At 41.8% G+C, this 18,783-nt stretch overlaps 1 protein-coding gene across 1 annotated transcript in view; it reads left to right on the top strand.

The window, feature by feature from the left end:
• The first annotated feature begins 12,006 nt into the window (after positions 1-12,006).
• Positions 12,007-18,783, top strand: part of CFAP221 (cilia and flagella associated protein 221) — a 32,860-nt gene continuing 26,083 nt past the window's right edge. The window contains exons 1-5 of the mRNA XM_063118648.1: positions 12,007-12,145; positions 13,068-13,168; positions 13,328-13,414; positions 13,525-13,620; positions 15,561-15,661. Of these exons, the coding sequence (XP_062974718.1) occupies positions 12,007-12,145; positions 13,068-13,168; positions 13,328-13,414; positions 13,525-13,620; positions 15,561-15,661 (524 nt within the window). The remainder of the gene's footprint in view (positions 12,146-13,067; positions 13,169-13,327; positions 13,415-13,524; positions 13,621-15,560; positions 15,662-18,783) is intronic.

Genomic DNA, 18,783 nt, shown 5'->3' on the forward strand with positions numbered 1-18,783 from the left:
TATGCACCCCTCTTCTTCCAACACTACTCACTACTCCTCAGCAACTACCTTACAGATGAGCCTGCTGTGACATACATGTGTATTAGACTCACATGCCATCTTCTCCCTCACGGTTCAGGGGAAAGTTGTTTTCCCCATTTGCATCAGAAGCTGGGTTTCAGCAGAAGCTGGGAGACTGGCTCTGGTGTCAGTCACAAAGCCACTTCCCAAACCAAAGTGGATGCCCCACCTGAAGCATGTGGGGGGAGGGGGAAGAATCTGCACTCAATTTGCAGGGACCATTGTTCTTTGAGAAGCAATGATGGAGAGGAGGGAGCAGAGCTTGACCAATAACAAAAAAAGCTCACACTTGCTCTGTTTCAATGTACCTCTGAAGGCTGTCCATCTGACAGACTGAAACACCTGAAGAGGCCCAGGCCAAAGGACTATCCAGTGCTTAATTTCCAGGTCAGTGGGTTACATGAGGCTTCCGCCATATGTTCAGAACTGGAAACACTAGGAATTTAAGCTAGGTGCATCTTATGCAAAGCATAGGCTTTCCTTCCCATTAAGCTAGGGTTCCTCTATAGTTGGCGGTGGCATGCTCAACTACAACTGAGGCCCTTGCATCAATGAATCATTGATACTGAACAAACTGTAGTCTAGTCTAGTAAAGTAAAAGCAACTGCCACACAAGACAGATGCTACTGGCTTGTGTTCTATGCCCAAGACACTGACTGGGTTCACATGACACGAGGCTGGTTAATAAGCCATCATGGCTTGTTGACCACCTCTGTGTGTGCCAAACTCATGTTGGCTGATTTACCTAATTACCCCCTCTGGGTGCAGCTTGTTGTGATGTCTGAACACAGTGAAGCTGGGGTGGTTAACAAAGCACTCAGAAGTCACAGTCTGTTGTAGGATGGCTCGGTGGTTTGTTAACCGCCCCAGCCAGCCAGCCTCGCTGGGTTCAGATGTCATGACAAGCTGTGCCCGGCTTATTAACCCCCCTTGTATCATGCAAACTGGCTGAGAGAGTCTTGCTTTGGGAGATGGAGCTTTACTCTCTCTATCTTGGAAGATGACAGGAAGCACAAGAAGGTTCCCTTTCTGCCTGCAGACATTAAACAAAATTGCTGGGAACCATCTTTGGTAATGAAACACTGTGCTGGAAGGTCTGAGGTTGCAGGGCTTGCCCCATTAATCCCCTCACACCCAGCTGGGTATCTATAGGAAGTGTCTGTGTAGCTCTCACGTTTTAAGAACTAAAATCTGGGCTCCTAAATTTCAGAAAGGGGAAAGGAACCAGAATTGTCCAAGTCAGACACATGTATTCCATTTACGGGGAAAAGACCTAAAACTCTCAACTTGCTTTGTCGGCTATGTAAACATGTCAGCAAATGTAAACACTGAATAATATTTCCACAAGTTGTGTCCGTGTCTCTAATTCCAAATACTAGGGATGTTTATAAACGTAGTTCAAGTAGTATAGCTTAACACAGTCAGCAAACCATAAGTTTGGGAACAGGTACCACCATCACATAATAGGAACATAATATTCCTCTAACTCAGCACTGGGGCAGCACTGTGTTTGAAGTAGTGGGAAGCAGTGTCCTGAATTTCTATGAAATAATGGATTTTGCTTAACTGAAATTGCTTGAAAAGATTATTGAGAAATTGCTAACCCATCTTTCTCAAAACAATTTAGGATGTCTTATTATGAAATGGCAAGTGATGAAAAACTGAAAATGCTTAAAGATAAATCATTAAGACTTTGAAATGTAAATAGTAAAAGGAGGAATTGCATTTAAAGGTGGGTTCACTGGCAGCCAAAGGCTTTCTAAATACTGGAGCTAAAGTTTGAAACATTCAGCAAAGGCCAAATCCATAACGGTATAAGAGCAAAGGGTGGAGAAGTCCATAGCTCAGTGGCAAAGGATGTGTAAGACATAGCTCTGGGACCCTGGGAAGGCAAGATCTCTTCCCAAGACCTTAGAGTGCCACTTTCAGACAGAATGGGTAGCTCTGGTCTAGATGGATGTAAGGTCTCATTAAATATAAGGGGCTTATATTTAAGCCCCCTTATATATAATATATTATATTATATATAATATAATGTGGGTTAGTTCTATAGGTGCTTACTCAGATCTGATTCAAACTTGGCATGCTGAAAGCTCTATTTAAGAGCTATCACTGTGCCAATTTTGATCTCTTTATCTTTAAAAATGAGGGAGCTGCAGGCAAGGGGGGTGCATTTTCACATTTCTTTTAAGGTGAAAATGTACCCCTGGTCATGTCTACACAGGAGTAAGAACATAGAGTTAAATGGGACCTCTCTCCCTCCCCCTTCATGGTTGAGTGGAGAACCGCACCACCCTCCTCTTTTGTTACCGAGACCGCCCTTAGACACACACACACCCAACAAAGAACGGGATGGTCGGATAGAACGCAATGACAGCAATACACGGGAGGGAGGAACACATTTATTTCGCACGGAGGGAAAATAATCCAGACTTTCCCCACTCCAAAAAGAAATGAAACATGGAAGGGAAGAGGCAAAATGAGTGCAGGATGTGGACAACGTCATGTGAGTACAGGGGTGCAAAACCGCATACCAGGCATGGCAAGTATGCGATAAATCGCTGGTGTGATGGAGCCCTAAGTAACCTCTGTATTGTAATGTAGTATATTGATAACAGATGTAGTCAATGTATTCCAAAGTTGCTTTATTGTTTATTAATGTTTTATTTGTTAAAAAACCAATAAAATTCTATTAGTTGTATAAGATTTGGACAATTTATCTATTGATTAGATATGCATAAATCTACATATGGTAAAAACAGTATTTCTGAAGGAAGAACCAGGCTTTCTATGTTTTTAGATGATGCACACATGAGTCAGTGCAGGCAAAAGGCATTCTTTCTATGTGGGAGAGAAGTAAGAAATCGTGTTTTAAGATGATGTATGCTAGTTACACTTTTTATAAGCACTTGTATTAAAAAATATATTTATTTATTGTATTTTTATAATGCCCAATAGCTGAAGCTCCCTGGACAGTTCACATTTATTTACTTATTTAGTTTAAAATCTGCTGTCTGATTTATCATTCTGTAAATGTTTCAGCCCTACTGGAGCCTTGTCTGGAAGCAGCCTTACTTTAAACCAATAATCTAGTCCAAATTGAACAACATTGTATCATGAAAGCAACCAAGCAAGCACGGAATACGCTTTTGAACAGAAACACAACAGCACCACTCTTCATTTGAAAGCAAAACTAGTGTAATCAATTAGGATTATAGTAATTGTAAGCATAGGTTTCACTTGACTGGCAGCTCACTCAGTATACTTTATGAAGACAGAGCAAACGGTTATCCTAAATGTTTTACTTTTTACAGACAAAAGTACTTGGCAATTGAGCGGATTCCTCTGCACTAGTATGCACAGTGCTTAAGCCCTCTGGTCGTTACAGAGCATCAAAACTATTTCAGGACCCAGGTATGCACAGGTTACTTTTCAGCCAGGCACAGTGGTGCCTTTAGTGACAGAAATACAGTAGTTTCTAGGGAAAGTTTGTGGATTCCCAAACCAAATCTGCCCATGTGGACTTATGCCCCCAAATGGAGGAGTAGACTCTCATCTCTCTTCTAAAGCATGCTTCCCTTTCCTTTCACCCCATTGCTAATCTCTCGAGATGTTTCATTGTATTTATCTCTACAATGACAAGACAGGACAGTGCTATTATTCCCAGTTTTTAAGCAGTTTCAACTCCTACCCCAGGGGGCTAATCTCTGTGTTCAGTAGGGTATTGTCCAGTGGTGGCTGGTGACTCCAATGTTAGTGGGGCAGTGAGTTTGTTTGGAGGTTCAGTCAGAATTCTAAAGGAGCTATCCATGGTGCACTGTGGATAGCTCCATTAGAGTTCTGCCTGAAACCTAGAGTGGATTTATTGCCCCACTGACATCAGAGTCATCAGCCTCCAATGGCTTATTTCCACATAACTGTGAAATAGCAGGCGGTGGCAAATATTTTGGACTACAACACTGATTAAGCCCTGCCATCATAGCCAGTGCTCAGGGATTATGGGAATTGTAGTCCTGAATTATCTGGAGAGCACCAGGGTTGCCTATTCCTAGCGTACAGGACCGTTTTCTTAGTGTACCTACCATGGTCTCACCAATCTTGCCCTCTTCTCATTTTAATGGATGATGCACTTGAATGGAATGTGTTTGTTTCTTTGCTACAATACTGACTACAAGCCCCCTTGGGCTAGCCGTGTTAGACTGTTGCAGCAAAAAGAACCAAGAATCTTGTGCCATCTTAAGGAATAACACATTTATTTTTCCATTAGCTTTCATACACACTGTCCGCTTCATCAATTGGATGAAGTATTAACCTAAAATTAGCATAATAATATACACTTGCTGAGAGGGTGGGGAGAGAGGATGTAAACTGTTGTTGTCAAAGGGAATTGGGATAGCAAAGGCACAGACAGTGATAATTAGCTTAACAATTGCTATTCACAAAATGTTGTTTGGGTGATCACACAGATAGTATTGCAATAGTGATCCAATTTACATGCGTAGTAATTAAAAAACACTTTTCCGTATTCAAGCAACAGGAAATAGAATTGATTCTCTTGATGAATTTCAGCAATTTCCATTAATATCTTGTCTTTTAAATGCCTATGTCTAAGAATGGCCACCATAACACAGAGTGTCCTGGGAGGTTGAAATGTTTCTCCACTGGTTTCTAAACATTGCCATTCCTAATGTCAGATTTGTGTATATGTATTCTTCTGGTAGAGGCGGGGCTATTTGCCTTATGTAGAATGCAGTAAGGCACTGCAGGCAAATGAAGACATAAGAACATATGAAGTGCCATGCAGGATCAGACTAAGGGTCCAACTAGTCCAGCATTCTGTTCACACAGTGGCCAACCAGCCATCGGCCAAGGAGCAACAAGGCAGGACATGGTGCAACAGCACTCTCCCACCCATGTTCCCCAGCAATTGGTGCACACAGGCTTACTGCCTCGAATACTGGAGACAGCACACAACATCAGGATGAGTAGCCATTGATAGCCTTCACCTCCAGAAATTTATCCAACCCCCTTTTAAAGCCATCCAAATTGGTGGCCATTACTACATCTTGTGGCAGTGAGTTCCATAATTTAACTACGTGCTGTGTGAAAAAGTACTTCCTTTTATTTGTCCAGAATCTCCCACCAATCAGCTTCATGGGATGACGCCGGGTTGTGGTATTTTGAGAGAGGGAGAAAAATGTCTCCCTATCCACATTCTCCATCCCATCCATAATTTTGTACACCTCTATCACGTCTCCCCGTAGCTTCCTTTTTTCAAGCTAAACAATCCCAGCTGTTGTAACCTTCTCTCATAGGGGAGATGCTCCAGCCCCTTAATCCTTTTAGTTGCCCTTTCCTGCACTTTTTCCAGCTTTATAATATCCCTTTTTAGGTGTGGTGCCCAGAACTGTACACAGTATTCTAAGTGTGGTCACACCATAGATTTGTATAAAAGCAGTATGATAGCGGCAGTTTTATTCTTAATTTCTTTTCTTATAATGCCTAACATTGAGTTTGTCTTCTTTACAGTGGCCGCACAATGGGCTGACATTTTCATTGAGCAATATGAGCAAGTGTATGAAGCCCTGATGTCGTGGGTGCCATTATAACTAATTTTGTCAAAGTAGTTATGGGGACAGAGTTGGCATCTTTGTCTGCTACAGTGTCTGATTTTTATGTTTGTATCTCATTTGCAAGATCTGTTGTTGCTGGTGGGTCTCCTTGTTAGGTTGGGTGTCTATCTGCAAGCAAGAGTGCCTTACCGCCCAAGGCTTGTGAAGAGGGAAGTGTGATTGTCTAGGATGGGTTTTAGATCCCTGATGGTATGTTTGAGATGTCTTAGCTAGGAACTGTAGGTGACATTCTGTTCTGTTCTCTACTGGATCTGTCCTGCAGTAGATTGTTCCTGGGTACCAGCCTGGCCCTGTTGATGTATCTTTTCACTTTGCTGAGTTGGTGTTGTAGTAAGAAATGTTTTTTGAGATTCTCAAGTATCTCTGCCAGATGAATCTGAGCAGAGTATTATCGGCCTTGGCTGTAGATGGTGGATTCTGGATAGAAGTTGGAAGTATGTAGGTATGCGTAGCAGTCTATAAGTTTTTGATATAGGGTGGTGTTTATATGTCCTTTGTGTAGTTACACTGTTGAATCCAGTGAGGAAGAACTCTGTCGATGACCCTAAGGTGGCATTCTTGAACAAAGGAATTTCAAAGGCAGATATCTATATAAAATTGCTGAAGTGCAGTCCATCAAGGGATTCATCTTTATTTCTTGTGGTCTAAACAGGGACAAATGTTTCTTATCATACTACATGTCTTAATCAACTCACCACTGCAGTTATTTGTGTTATCACCCTAAAACATTTTGTGATTGGCAGCTGTTAAGGTACTTTTTGCATTTCAATTCCTTTTGACAATACAGTTTATATTCCACCCACCCAAACCCAACTTGTATATATAAATCTGCCTATTTGAGGTTAATACTTCAAGCGTCTGATGAAGTGGACAGTGCCCAAATAGCTTATACCCAAATAAATGTATTAGTCTTCGAGATGCCACACAACTCTGTGCTGGTTTTGGTTACTTACAGTTAGCGCTGAAGATAAGAGGACAATGATTAGGATGGTCCACATGGTTAGCTGTTGTCTGTTTCTTTCATCTCTCAAACACTTGATTGGAAGTCACTTCAGTGGGCTCTTGGTGTACTTCACCCAGTTCTCTCAGTCTGTTTCACTCACTTCCCCTGTCTTGGATTCCTTAGTTCTCTCATCTTCTTTTTATATCTCTTCAATACAGCAGGATACAACAGAATGCTTAACTGCACTTAAAGCTACAGGCATCTTTACAGTTCACATTCGATGTGTCACCACTTCAGTCTTCCATTACTCATTGTTATCGCTGCCTGTCCATGAGGAAAGATAAATCCTTTCTGTTCCCATGGATAAGGGAACAAAGGAAGGTTCTCACAGGAGATGGCAATTACACAAAAGCAAAGATAAATCTGTCCAGAAAGGGGCAAGCTCTGGAGTCTGGAAGAAGGAGGGTGGGCAGACAAATTAATTCCCAGCTGGAAAACAAGAGTTTTACACGGGGTGATTCAGCCTGACCCAGACTCCACTGCAAATGTCTGTCCAGAATATGCACCCCGACAAGAGTGCAGGTGAGCTGAGAGAGCAAAGGGAAACAGACCGAGACAGACTCAACTTCTAGCAAAGTGTTGGACTGCAGGGCAGGCATTGCAAGCTTCAGTGGGAGGATATGGAATATCACCAACTGTGCACACCCACTTGGTTTGCGATACAACTCCAATGCCATCTCTGTCAACAGCTATACACATCCATATATAATAGTCTAAGCAACAATTGCTACATGGGCAGCCTAAGCCTTTCCACGTTTACTCAAAAGTGACCCATACTTGGATTCAATGGAACTTGCTCCAAAGTAAGTGTGCATAAAAATGTGTTTCATTTGATTTATTCTGGGGGAATTATAACACGCCATTCAGGCAAACAGACTTAAAAAGTGTTTTACAAAAATCAAATATGTAATAACATTATCATTTGAAGGCTCCCTCTCTTGGATACATAGACCATACTTGAATGTGAAACTGAACATAGTCCTGAGCCCGTTCTCTTTTCATTTCTTATTACTGACTTTCACTAAGGGCACAATCCTACGCATGTTCAGACAGAAAAAAAAGTCCTATAACTCCCAGCATTCCCCAGCCAGCATTGTATGACTTTTTTCTGTCTAAACTTCTCATATACACCACATCCTTTTTATTGCAAGGGGGACTGCTGCTTAAGTAGCCCATTTTAAAAGGGCTGGATATTACTTTCTAGAATGTCTTACCCACCCTTATTTCTAATATTTGATCTATCACAAATGTCAATTACTGTGGAGGAATACAACAAATGCAAAATAATAGTAATAATAATAATAATAATAATAATAATAATAATAATAATATGCAATTTGAACTTAAAAGTATTCCTTATCCTAAAACGCTGCATGGCCATATTGGTAATACTCTGACCAATCTCATAATGGATGTTTACACACTGTTTTCTCTGGGATCGAAGTCATTTCCTCACTCAGATATTCTGGAGAATTCAAACAACATTGCTACTAAACTAATGCATTCCAGCATTTACTCTGTTGTCCTCCCATTCTTTAAAGACCTGGTTTGTGGTAATTTTCCTGACTTTCAACATAATTGCAGGCTGGCACCAAAATTCCACACCTGGACGGGCAAAGAACTTTTAATCCACCTAATGCTGAAATCCATGAGAATCGTTATTGGTCAGGTTAGTGAAGCCCTACTTTTTTGCATTCCTTGCCCTGCATTTGCATTGCCACTATTACCTGTCCTTCACCCAGGAAGTCTGTTCAAAACGGTTTAAATTCCATAGATCAGCTATTTTGTGAAGGAACAAAGTGCTAGATTCGGCGTCCCGTCCGTCCGTCCCCCGAACTGATTCTTAGGGCACAATCCTATGCCCGTTTGCGCATCAACAACCGACTAGCACAGTTATGTTTGTACATGCAGTTATTACATAACTATGATAAATTAATATTTTATGTCCTTGTATTGTTGCATACAGCTCTAGCTTATTGTCAAAAAGGCGGTCTGTACATACTTGAAATATATTAAGTAATAACTAAACGTCGGAGAAATCCGCGCTCACCACATCCGTTTTAGTAATAGCACTTTGGTTGCCCGGTCGCCTCTCTTCCAAACGCATTTCAAAGGACTCTAACAACCCCTGCTAACTAATGGTACAGTCCCGCCTATATTATCCAATTCCTCAATAACGCGACCCTTCCAGGCACAGCCGATATGTCTAAGTCGACTTTAAAACGAACGAACAAACGTGGCAAACTGTTATGCAGATAGAAATCGTGCTTCAGGACTGGCTGCCCCAACTTTGTACCTTGCTTTCCTTCTCTGTCCTCTCCCACCCACCCCCAGGTGCAGGGAATGGCACGGTCCAAAGCATGCTTTGTGCCTTGGAACTCGGAGTTGACGACGAGCTTAGCAACCGGAGCGGAGGCAGAAGCTTTTGCAGGTTGCAGGCGGTGGGCTAGTGGCAGCAGTGGGGGGCTGGTTGCCACGGTCCCGTCCCCCCAACACACACCCGTGCTCCCTTCCCTCTCAGCGCCCAGCCCCATCGGCTTGCTCAGCACGGTGTGGAGCGACCCGCACACACGGTAGGTTCGCCAGTGAGTTAAAAATATATATTTAAAAGGAGGGGTGGGGGACCTGTTGGTTTTCTTTGGGGCCCAGGTGCAAATGAAAATGCCTTAGCGGTGGGTCTTGGCGCTGAAGTCCAGGGGTAAAAGCCAATGTAACCCTTGCTTGGAGTTGACTCTTTGTAATGAATGGGATTTAAGTTAGTCGTGAAATCGTATTCATTTCAATGGGTCTACTCTGAGTATGATTTCTGTTAGCTTTTACCCCAGAGTGGAATGTGATGAAGACTGGCATTTTGTGCTCATGTGCAGCCAACCAGGCATGTACATGGTTACAGAGGCTTTTATTTATTTATTTACTTTTAAAGCTTATTGTCCTTTCCTACAACAAAGTGCTGTTTATTCCCAGGTAAATGTATTATTTATTTATTTAAAACATTTATATCCCGCCCTATATCAATAAGATCTCAGGGCGGCATACAGATAAAAGCATACTGTATAAAACAATAAATATACACAGCTAAAAACAAATTAAACCATAAACCAAATTAAAACTATATATAATTTAAGAGCAGTAAAACTATTAAAACAGTTAAAACAATGTGCCTAGTGAATTCAACCATTAAAAGCTTTGTTTAAAAGCCATGTTTTCACTTGGCGCCGGAATAAAATGAGCGTTGGCGCCAGTTGGGCCTCCCAAGGGGAGGGCATTCCACAGTCGGGGTGCCACAACAGAGAAAGCCCTCTCCCTTGTCCCAACATATCAAATGTGTTGTGCTGGTGGAATGCGGAGAAGGGCTCCTCCAACAGATCTCAAGTCTTGGGGCAGCGGAAACAAAATCCACTTTATTCTTGTAGCCTATGGTTTAAGCGGGTGGATCGGTCTACCATTGGAGGACTTGTTTTCCCTTTTTTTTTTTATCAAAGTTGGAAAAGGGTTTTTGTTTGGTTTTTTTGCTCTAAAATATCAGGAATTTAGAAGCAGTTGCAAACCATGGAGTGGTGGGGGTGGGGAGAAGAAGAATGTTAATTGTGTCAGGGCCGGCCCTATCATGAGGCAGCCTGTTGCGGGTGAATTGCGCTGCTCTCCCTATCCAAAGGGCCCACCGCTTTTTGTTGCTGCCACCCACCTGCTGGCCACTCGCTCCTGCCTGCCGAACCACCGCTCCTGACTGCCCAGCTACCACTCCCATCTTGTGCCCCAGCTGCGGGGGTTCTTGGAGAGGTTGGCCAAACTATTGCAAGAGATCCCAAATTATAACAAGAGGTTCCAACCCTCTTGAGAAAGTTTGGCTGTCTACTCTCACGAGCCATGTGGCTGGGGCACAAGGTGGGAGCGGTGGCTAGGTAGGAGCTGCAGGCTGGCAGACACACGTGAGAGTGACCAGTTGGGTTGGCTGCCTGGCCAGCTGCCAGGCAAGCAGGTCGGGTAGAAGGTGATGGCAGCGGTGCTGCTGGCATCACCAGAAGAAGAAGAAGAGTGAGGTGGCTCATTTGAGGCAACAGCATGGTTCGGTCCTGTCCTGATTTGCGTGCTTCACTCCTAAAGTAATACGCATGGCCATCTAGTCTCCCCAGCCCACCCCGGGTAAGATCATTAGGTCCAAGATCTAAAATGCCCTGGCTGTACCTCTGCTTCTAGCAGGTCAGACTAATTGTCTTTGTAGCTCAGTATTGTTTATTCTGAGTGACAGTTGCTCTCAACCTCCTGTGAGAGGTCTTCCCCATTTCCTGCTGCTCCTGGTCCTTTTAATTGGAGCGTTGCTTCCTCTCCAACAAGCCATGCTGCCCGGCTTCAGATAGCAAGGCAAACCATGCCAACCAACCTTCCACTTTCGAATCTGTCCATTAAGAACTCGGGACCCTTTTCTAGATTCCATCCACCTGAAGTCCAGGCAGCTGAAGAACAGAGTGGGGACAGTCCAGTTATTGAACTCTCTCCGCCTGCCTACACACAAAGGAAGCTTTTCAGGCCCAACCTTTGAATAATTAAGATTGTAAATGTACAAAGCCAATACATTCATTAAAACAACTTTTAAAGTTATTCAGTAGAATACAGAAAAGCAAGTTCAGCACTTAACCCGAATGTTTTTTTTAAAAAAAAGAACTGACAGTTTTACTCATATTGAAACTCACCTTACCCTTTTTCTTTATGGAGCCAAAGTGAAGCGGCCAGAGTGTTGGGCTTAGACGAGAGAGAGCCAGGTTCAAATCCCCAGACTACTATGAATCTGGGGAATCTATATAACTGACCTTCAGTTAGTTATTCTTCCTTAGCCTAATCTACTTTGCAGCGTAGTTGTGAGGATAAAATGGGTGGGGGGAGCCACATATACAGGCCTGAGCTTCATGGAAGAAGAGTGGGGTACAGAATACATATTACTTGTTAGCCACCTAGCATTTCTGTGAAAAAGGTATGACTAATTATAACTGTGATGAATACTTAGGTTGCGGCTTAACCATTTTCACAATTGTTGAGTTGAATAATTGCTATTAGGCTGTACATGAGGCGGGGTGTGGTGTGAGGAGGAGTTTCTAAGCTACCTGCAGAATTGTTTTTTTAATTGCCTTGGAAACTCTTATCATTTTGTTTACAGTGCCACCAACTACATTAGAAACTGAACTTTTGTCTAAGACTTTGCATGACAGCTGAATTTGTGCATGTAGAGTTTCCATATGTATTTCCATATGTTTTGCATCTGATTACAGGGAATGACTATTTGGATGCCCAAAAAAATATCTTTTCCATAAGAGGATGGAAGTGGTTAATACAGCCCAGTCCGACTTCAGTGATGCCAAAGGATCTTTTAGGAAAGGTCCGTCTCTTCTTTTGGACAGCCTGATGGAGGAGCCCAAGAAAGGAAGTAATGTCCCCAATCATCTTTTGGAGTCCAGTAAGTGATTGACTAATGCAATGTTCTTAGGCAAATGGAACTGTTGATTATAGGCTTTTGAAGGCCTCTGTCTTGGTCCTAATACAGTTGACTGGTTACGGCCCCATTTATAGGAATGATTGCAGTTTAGGCCATGTGAAAGCATAATAATTTATCCTTTTGGGTTGCATTCAGTAGTGTTCATCTGCCAGCAGGACAGATTTGGGGGTGGGGCTGCAGTGGGAGGAGGGAAAATGAAAATCCCAGGAGGTCTGCTCACGTAACCTTGAATGTAGCCTGAAGTATATTCATGCAATAAGCACAGCATATGCGGTGTCTTCATTCTATCTCTGGCATTCTAGGCCTTTGTTTAGAAATGGTAAGAAAAACAAGGAATGTTATAGAGGCAGCAAGCCTATATGCACCAGTTGCTGGGGAACATGGGTGGGAGGGTGCTTTTGCACTGTGTCCCGCTTGTGGGTCCCTGGTCGACAGCTAGTTGGCCATTGTGTGAACAGAATTCTGGACTGGATGGACCCTTGGTCTGATCCAGCAGGGTTCATCTTACGTTCTTATTTATTTTGTAACTTTATTGAAGCAGAGATAAAAACAATTTAATGGGGTTGAGGCCAGATGTTGGATACCGGCTGGAAAAAAAATGGAGCATTAGCCTCAAAATGTTCTTAGGATTTATTGTTGGAAAACAGACATCAACAATGGGTTGCTGTGAGGATACTTCTCTTGGCAGTGCTTGAGAATACTTTGTGCAGATAAAGTGCTGTTCCAAATAGACTGTAACATCAATGCACTTAAAGTTAATCCTTGCTAAGCAAATGGAACAAGTTAGTCACAACTAACTTTATTTGGGCTCTTACCCAGCTAAATTGACCCAATGTAGCAATTGTTGCTTAAAAGTTCTTTTATTTGTTTCTTTTAATTCCAGAGATCTATACAAAGCTTTTAAGAAATGATGTCCTACAGGCTAAACCTGCTATAATGCATTATGGAGGGTATGAAATTGAAAAACATCACCAACAAGTTCTGGTAGGTAATTTTGCTGTTTTGGCTGATAGGTTGAAATGAGATAATAACACAGTGCCACTGTCTTTCTGCCTGTAACTAGATCGCCTTCTAACTACATTCTTAAAACAAGGTATAATCAGAAGTGTGATTGATTGATTGATCGTTTGTTTTGTTTTACAGAAACTTGTAAATATTTCTGGAGATGTTCTAAACATCCATATTATTCCACCCGACACAAAGTACTTCCAGATCAAATACAACAAAATAGTAAGTGCCAGCAGTAAGCTTCATGGTGTCTCATACTTCATTCTTCTCTTCCTCCTTGAAGTTTGTTGCACAGCAATACATTCCTTCGGAAATTGTTCTCTGTTTTATAGTACCGACTTGTCCCTGGCTTGTCCTTTACCATTACGGTTGATTTCTGTCCTGATGAATGGCGATACTATTACGACTGCATCCGAATCCATTCTCAGGTAAGACACCACAAGAGATGTGTGAATGCTCCCTCCCTACCCCTGTATAGACAAAATATAAATACTCTTCTAGTTCATGACATCCACAATGAATGAATATCTCTAACAGATTTCTATTACCTGATGTTCTTTGGTATTTTGTGAGCCTATCTTACTCATCCTTTTCTTCCATGTTACTTTGTTCTACGGTCAATCAAGAGATAACACACGAATTGAAGAGTGGGAAATGGGGAAAGGGTAGGGGGAAAGAACAAATGTCTAATGTGAATCTGGGCCGGGTGGTACGGAGACTTCCCCGTCTGGTAGATAACATGTGCAACATAACCGTAATTCAAGGTTTTTTCTTTTTAAATCTGGAGAGATAGACATTTCCCCATTTATGAAAAAAATATATATCAGACTGGGTTATCTACATAATATTCTCCGGCACAATCCTGTGAGAGCTTTGATTTCTACTGGAAACTCCTTAAGAAGATTTATCTTTGTGTAAAATTTCTGAATGTTCATGTTGCAGGGGAAAAAAATGACACTTTTTCTTCTGGATGCTGAACATTTTAGACAAACTCCCAGTTTGCACGTAACGAGAAGCCACTACGAGTGAATTTCCCCACAGGCTTATCGTTGCAGCGGTGGCTTCCATTTTGAATCTTCAGGGCACAGCAATTGGGCACCATAGCTTCTCATTACATGCGAACCCGGCAAAGGTGGGTTGTTGGGGTGGATGACAAACCACCCACAACCCTAAAGCATCCCCCTGGTTCTGGGTGGCTTGTCAACCACACCAACAACCCACCATTGCTTGGTTCGCACGTAATGAGAAGCTATGGCACATCCCTGCTGTGCCCCAAATATTCAAAATTGTGGCCAGTATTGCGTTAAGAAGCCCTACAGGGAAATTCACCCACAGGGGCATCTCATTACATGCTCATCGGAGACTATATATATGTTTTCAAGTTCTTTTGCATTGCATGAGGACTAGAAGCATACTTTTTTAAAGCCCAAAGTTGAAAATTTCTCAGAATTCCAAAAAAGCCACCAAATTCTATGCTAAAAAGACAATCTAATTTTGGCTATGCAGATTTCTACATTTCTGTCTTAGCTATTTCTGTCTGGAGACAACTAAATAAGGCTTTAATCCTTTGCACCCATTTTTTTTTAAAAAAACCTGTGCCTCCAGAGACCTGTTCCATCTATTCTTGCACAGCATCTGAGGCAGTGGGCAACTTCAGGGGGATCTGAGGGCCACTCTCCATCACTTCTGCCACCATGCAGGAGCAAAAAAAAATATGGCAATTTGATGCCGAATTTTGGTGGCAAACCCCTACAGAGACTTGAAAATGACAAATTTAGCTAGTTTTTAAACTGTGTGTGTGTTTCTGGTGACAAAGGCCACACCAGAGGACAGGGCCCCTTATGCGGTCTGTGGACCATGTACTGTCCAACCCAGACCTAAGCTACATTGGACAATTCTATAAATAAGATATGATGATGGCACAAGTCCTACATGCATCTCCATTATTATTTAATAAATATCAGGGCAGCATCCAACTTTGCCTGCCTGCTATCAGGACCCATTACCACCACAACAGGAAGCTAGCAGATGTTGCAATGGTTAGAACCAGGAGAAACCATTGTTTCCAGAATGGGGCAAGCCAGTGAGCTTGCAAAAGGGAACTCTGCTGACCTGCGCTATTCTGCTTCTTTCTGGGATTATTGTCGGAAGCGCGAGCTCTTGTTTTGCAAGAAGTGTGTCCCGTGAAGCAACAGGAGTACAGTGGCAATATCTGATACTGCCCAAGATACTTTTCACCAAAACCCTGTGGCCCCCAAACTGTGGTTCCTGTGCAGCAACCAGTAAGTACCACCCCAGTGCGTATCAAATAATATTTCTCCCTTATTTTGCTTCTTTTCTCCATGTCCGCCTCCACCCCCACCCCCAGGGAGATGACACGTTGCTAGTTCCCCTACACGCCTATCCTGTGATGAACACTATCGAATTTCCTTCCTACATTAGTTTGTCTGATGTTCCTCTGGGACAACGGTGAGCCGCTATCACATCAATGATTTCTTATTTTAAACCCTTTCCCATGCATTGCTAATATAATTAACATAATGTAAGGCTGGGTGGCCGAGGAAGCAGCAGAATACATTGTCTTCATATAGTATTAACCCAATCAGCAAATATAATTGCATCTGGTTTGACTCTAACAATATTTGCACATTTTTCTTATGGTGACCAGGCATTGTAAAATGTATTTGATTATTCCGTGTGATTATCTGCAGCTGTTATGCTTTTTCTCTGCAAGGCTGATGAGATTTCTGTGAAACGGTGTTGCTTTTCCAGTAATATTAGGTTTCCAGGGTGGCATGTAAATGCTTTCTAGCAGCACTACTCTTTTACTACATAGTACAGGGTACTATTCGACAACTCAGCTTTGGCCCTTAGCTGTGTATGAGAGTCCATGACCATAGTCAGAGGCGTTGCTCAGACAATCAGTGGGGGCAACAACATAGCATCAGTTGTTTCCCCTGCACGCACCAGTCTCACGACTGGGATTATCCTAATCACCCGCACTGTGTCGCAGCTCGCCACGTTGCCCGAACCCAGTGCACAAGGCAGACGTAATGCATTCCCCCCCCCCAACCTTGTAACTCCTACTGCAAGCCATGGGTTGTAGAGTGGGTGAAAATGTACTATGCCCAGCTTGTGTGCCAGGTTGGGATGACACAGCAACCTGCAACGCAGCACGAGCAATTCAAGTAATCCCGGTCACGTCAATGCTGCATTGTGTTCCCCACTGATCATCCAAATCAGGATATAGGGGAAAGTTGCTATGTGTCTTCCAGTGTTTACATTAGATTTTAACCACATTAAAATCAACAGGTATGTAAATGCACACTAGATTTCTCTCACTCTTAATCTTTTCTATCCTGTTTGCACATGTTAATATCCCTGATGGGAGTGAGCAGCTGTATAGTAAAAATAAAACACTTAGAACTGCTATAAAAGTCTGGCAAGTATACAGAACAAACTGAGCAATCTTTTTTGTTGAGAGGGTGCAAAAAATAGCTACATCCCCATAGTTCCCTCCCATTGTGTTAATAGATGCGATAAGCCCTAATTAGATCTAAATAGACCTAAATGTTTTATAGACTTGATAGGTTCATTCCACGATGAAGACTACAGATGTCTTTTGGTGGGGTAGGGCCCAGATCTAAAACTTACAGTAGGACTGGACTGCCTATACCCTTGCTTTGCCTTCTCAGCAGGCATTGTAAATGAATTTGTAAGACATTAAAACTGCATTAAGCCCCATTGAACTCAGTGGGACATACATCTGAGTAGATATTTATAGGATTATGCTGTAACTCTCTCCCGGATCTCTAGTTATACATATTGGAGGAGATCTCATTGGAGTCCTTTTGCTTTTAGACATTGCCTATATTTTTACTAATTCTGCCATTTCTTTTTCATGTCTCCTCAGTCCCTGCTCACCCCCCATCACCCCCTATCCTCCCACTCCTTCTTTCGTAGGAAGGGTAGAATTGCTACCTAAATTGGAAATGTTAAAAACTCACCAAGCAATGACAGTCTTCATTTCTTTTCTACTTCTTACAGTCTTTTAAAAAATACATTTCAAGGAAATATTGTATATAAACTACATTCCTTACTAATCAGCTAGACAAGATTTTAATCAGACAGTTTATAGAATGAAGGAGTTGTTTGTAGAAAATATGTTTTTTTTAACATGGTGGCCAATATGCAGTGTTTTTCTAAACCGATTTTTTGATTAGCGAGAGCCAGACATGCAAAAATGGATGTCAAAATAGACAAGCACAGCTTTTCAAAAATGCATAGGGCCAGGATCCACAACTTCTTTAGATTGGTGGGCACATTTGGAATTTTGAGAAAGTGTTGTGGACAATCTCAATAAATGGCTACCATTGAGGGGCTTGCCCATTCATAAAATGGCGACCATGGTGGGCCTGACCAGTCCCAAAATACTAATTTTTCAGAAGGCAAACTGGTGAAGCTAAAAGAAAAGTAACTTGTCCAAGAGCCTAAGTACAAGATAGAGGGTCTGACCTCCAAAATACAAAACCATTATTTTGAACCCAAATAAAGATGGGTCAGCCGCCCAGATTTAAATCAGTCAATCAATAAAAAGTCTTAAGAAATGAAATAAAAATCAGGAGGGGCAGAGGGAGCTTGGTAGGCCCCACTTTGGAGACCCCATGCACAGGGAAGCAAACAAGGAGGTGGCAGCTACCTGACCTGCTATATATTAAGGACCATAGCTTCTGCCCTGTACAAAGTCATAGGTTTAGGCTACTTGTCTAAACATGGGATGAGGTAATGAGCTTTTACCCTCTAATTTGGGAGTAAACCTTATTGATAACAGTGAATGTTACCTGATAAGTAAGAGTCAAGTTAGAAGATCAACAAGATCACAAGGGAACATCTTTCCAAGACTCTTCAGACCACAGATGGAGAAATCAAGTTTCTGAATGCTCTACGCTCTAGAAAACTGGATATAGATTCTCTCTGATGAATTATTTCTACATGCACTGGATTTTTAATGTGAAGTATTCAAAACCTACAGCCTGAGTGACTCTGCCAAATTATTTTACTGTATAGAACAAAAAAAGTTCTAAAACATTGAGCCTATGAGGTTGCACAATTTTTAATTCAGAGCATACGGTTGAAATACTATACATGCCTACTAGAAAATAAACCCATTGAGTTCAGTAGGCCTTACTTCCAGGTACATAAGTATAGAATTGCAGGCTTAGTTCTTAATTTCTAAGGGGAGAACATAATCTAAATTACAATTGGTATAATGATTAGGTTTTACCAATAAAAATATTTCAGTGGCTTTTCTTTATTATTGTCTTTATAACATGAACTTTCATTCATAATAATAAAACATGAGCGACATCAGAGCAAATTAAATATATAGTCATTCTTTACAGTTTAGTGTTTTTATCTTCCAATTATTAATAAAAGGTTTTTAATTTGAATAAAAATATTAACTCATTGTCACTATTATTTGGTTTAATAATAATAATAAACTTTATTGCATATTAGCCGCATGGGCCATTCGCAAACAGATGAGACAATAACATACCCATCGCGAGCTTGCCACTAGCCAGCAAAAGTGC

This window comes from Elgaria multicarinata, chromosome 2, assembly GCF_023053635.1.
Source record: "Elgaria multicarinata webbii isolate HBS135686 ecotype San Diego chromosome 2, rElgMul1.1.pri, whole genome shotgun sequence".
Taxonomy (NCBI): domain Eukaryota; kingdom Metazoa; phylum Chordata; class Lepidosauria; order Squamata; family Anguidae; genus Elgaria; species Elgaria multicarinata.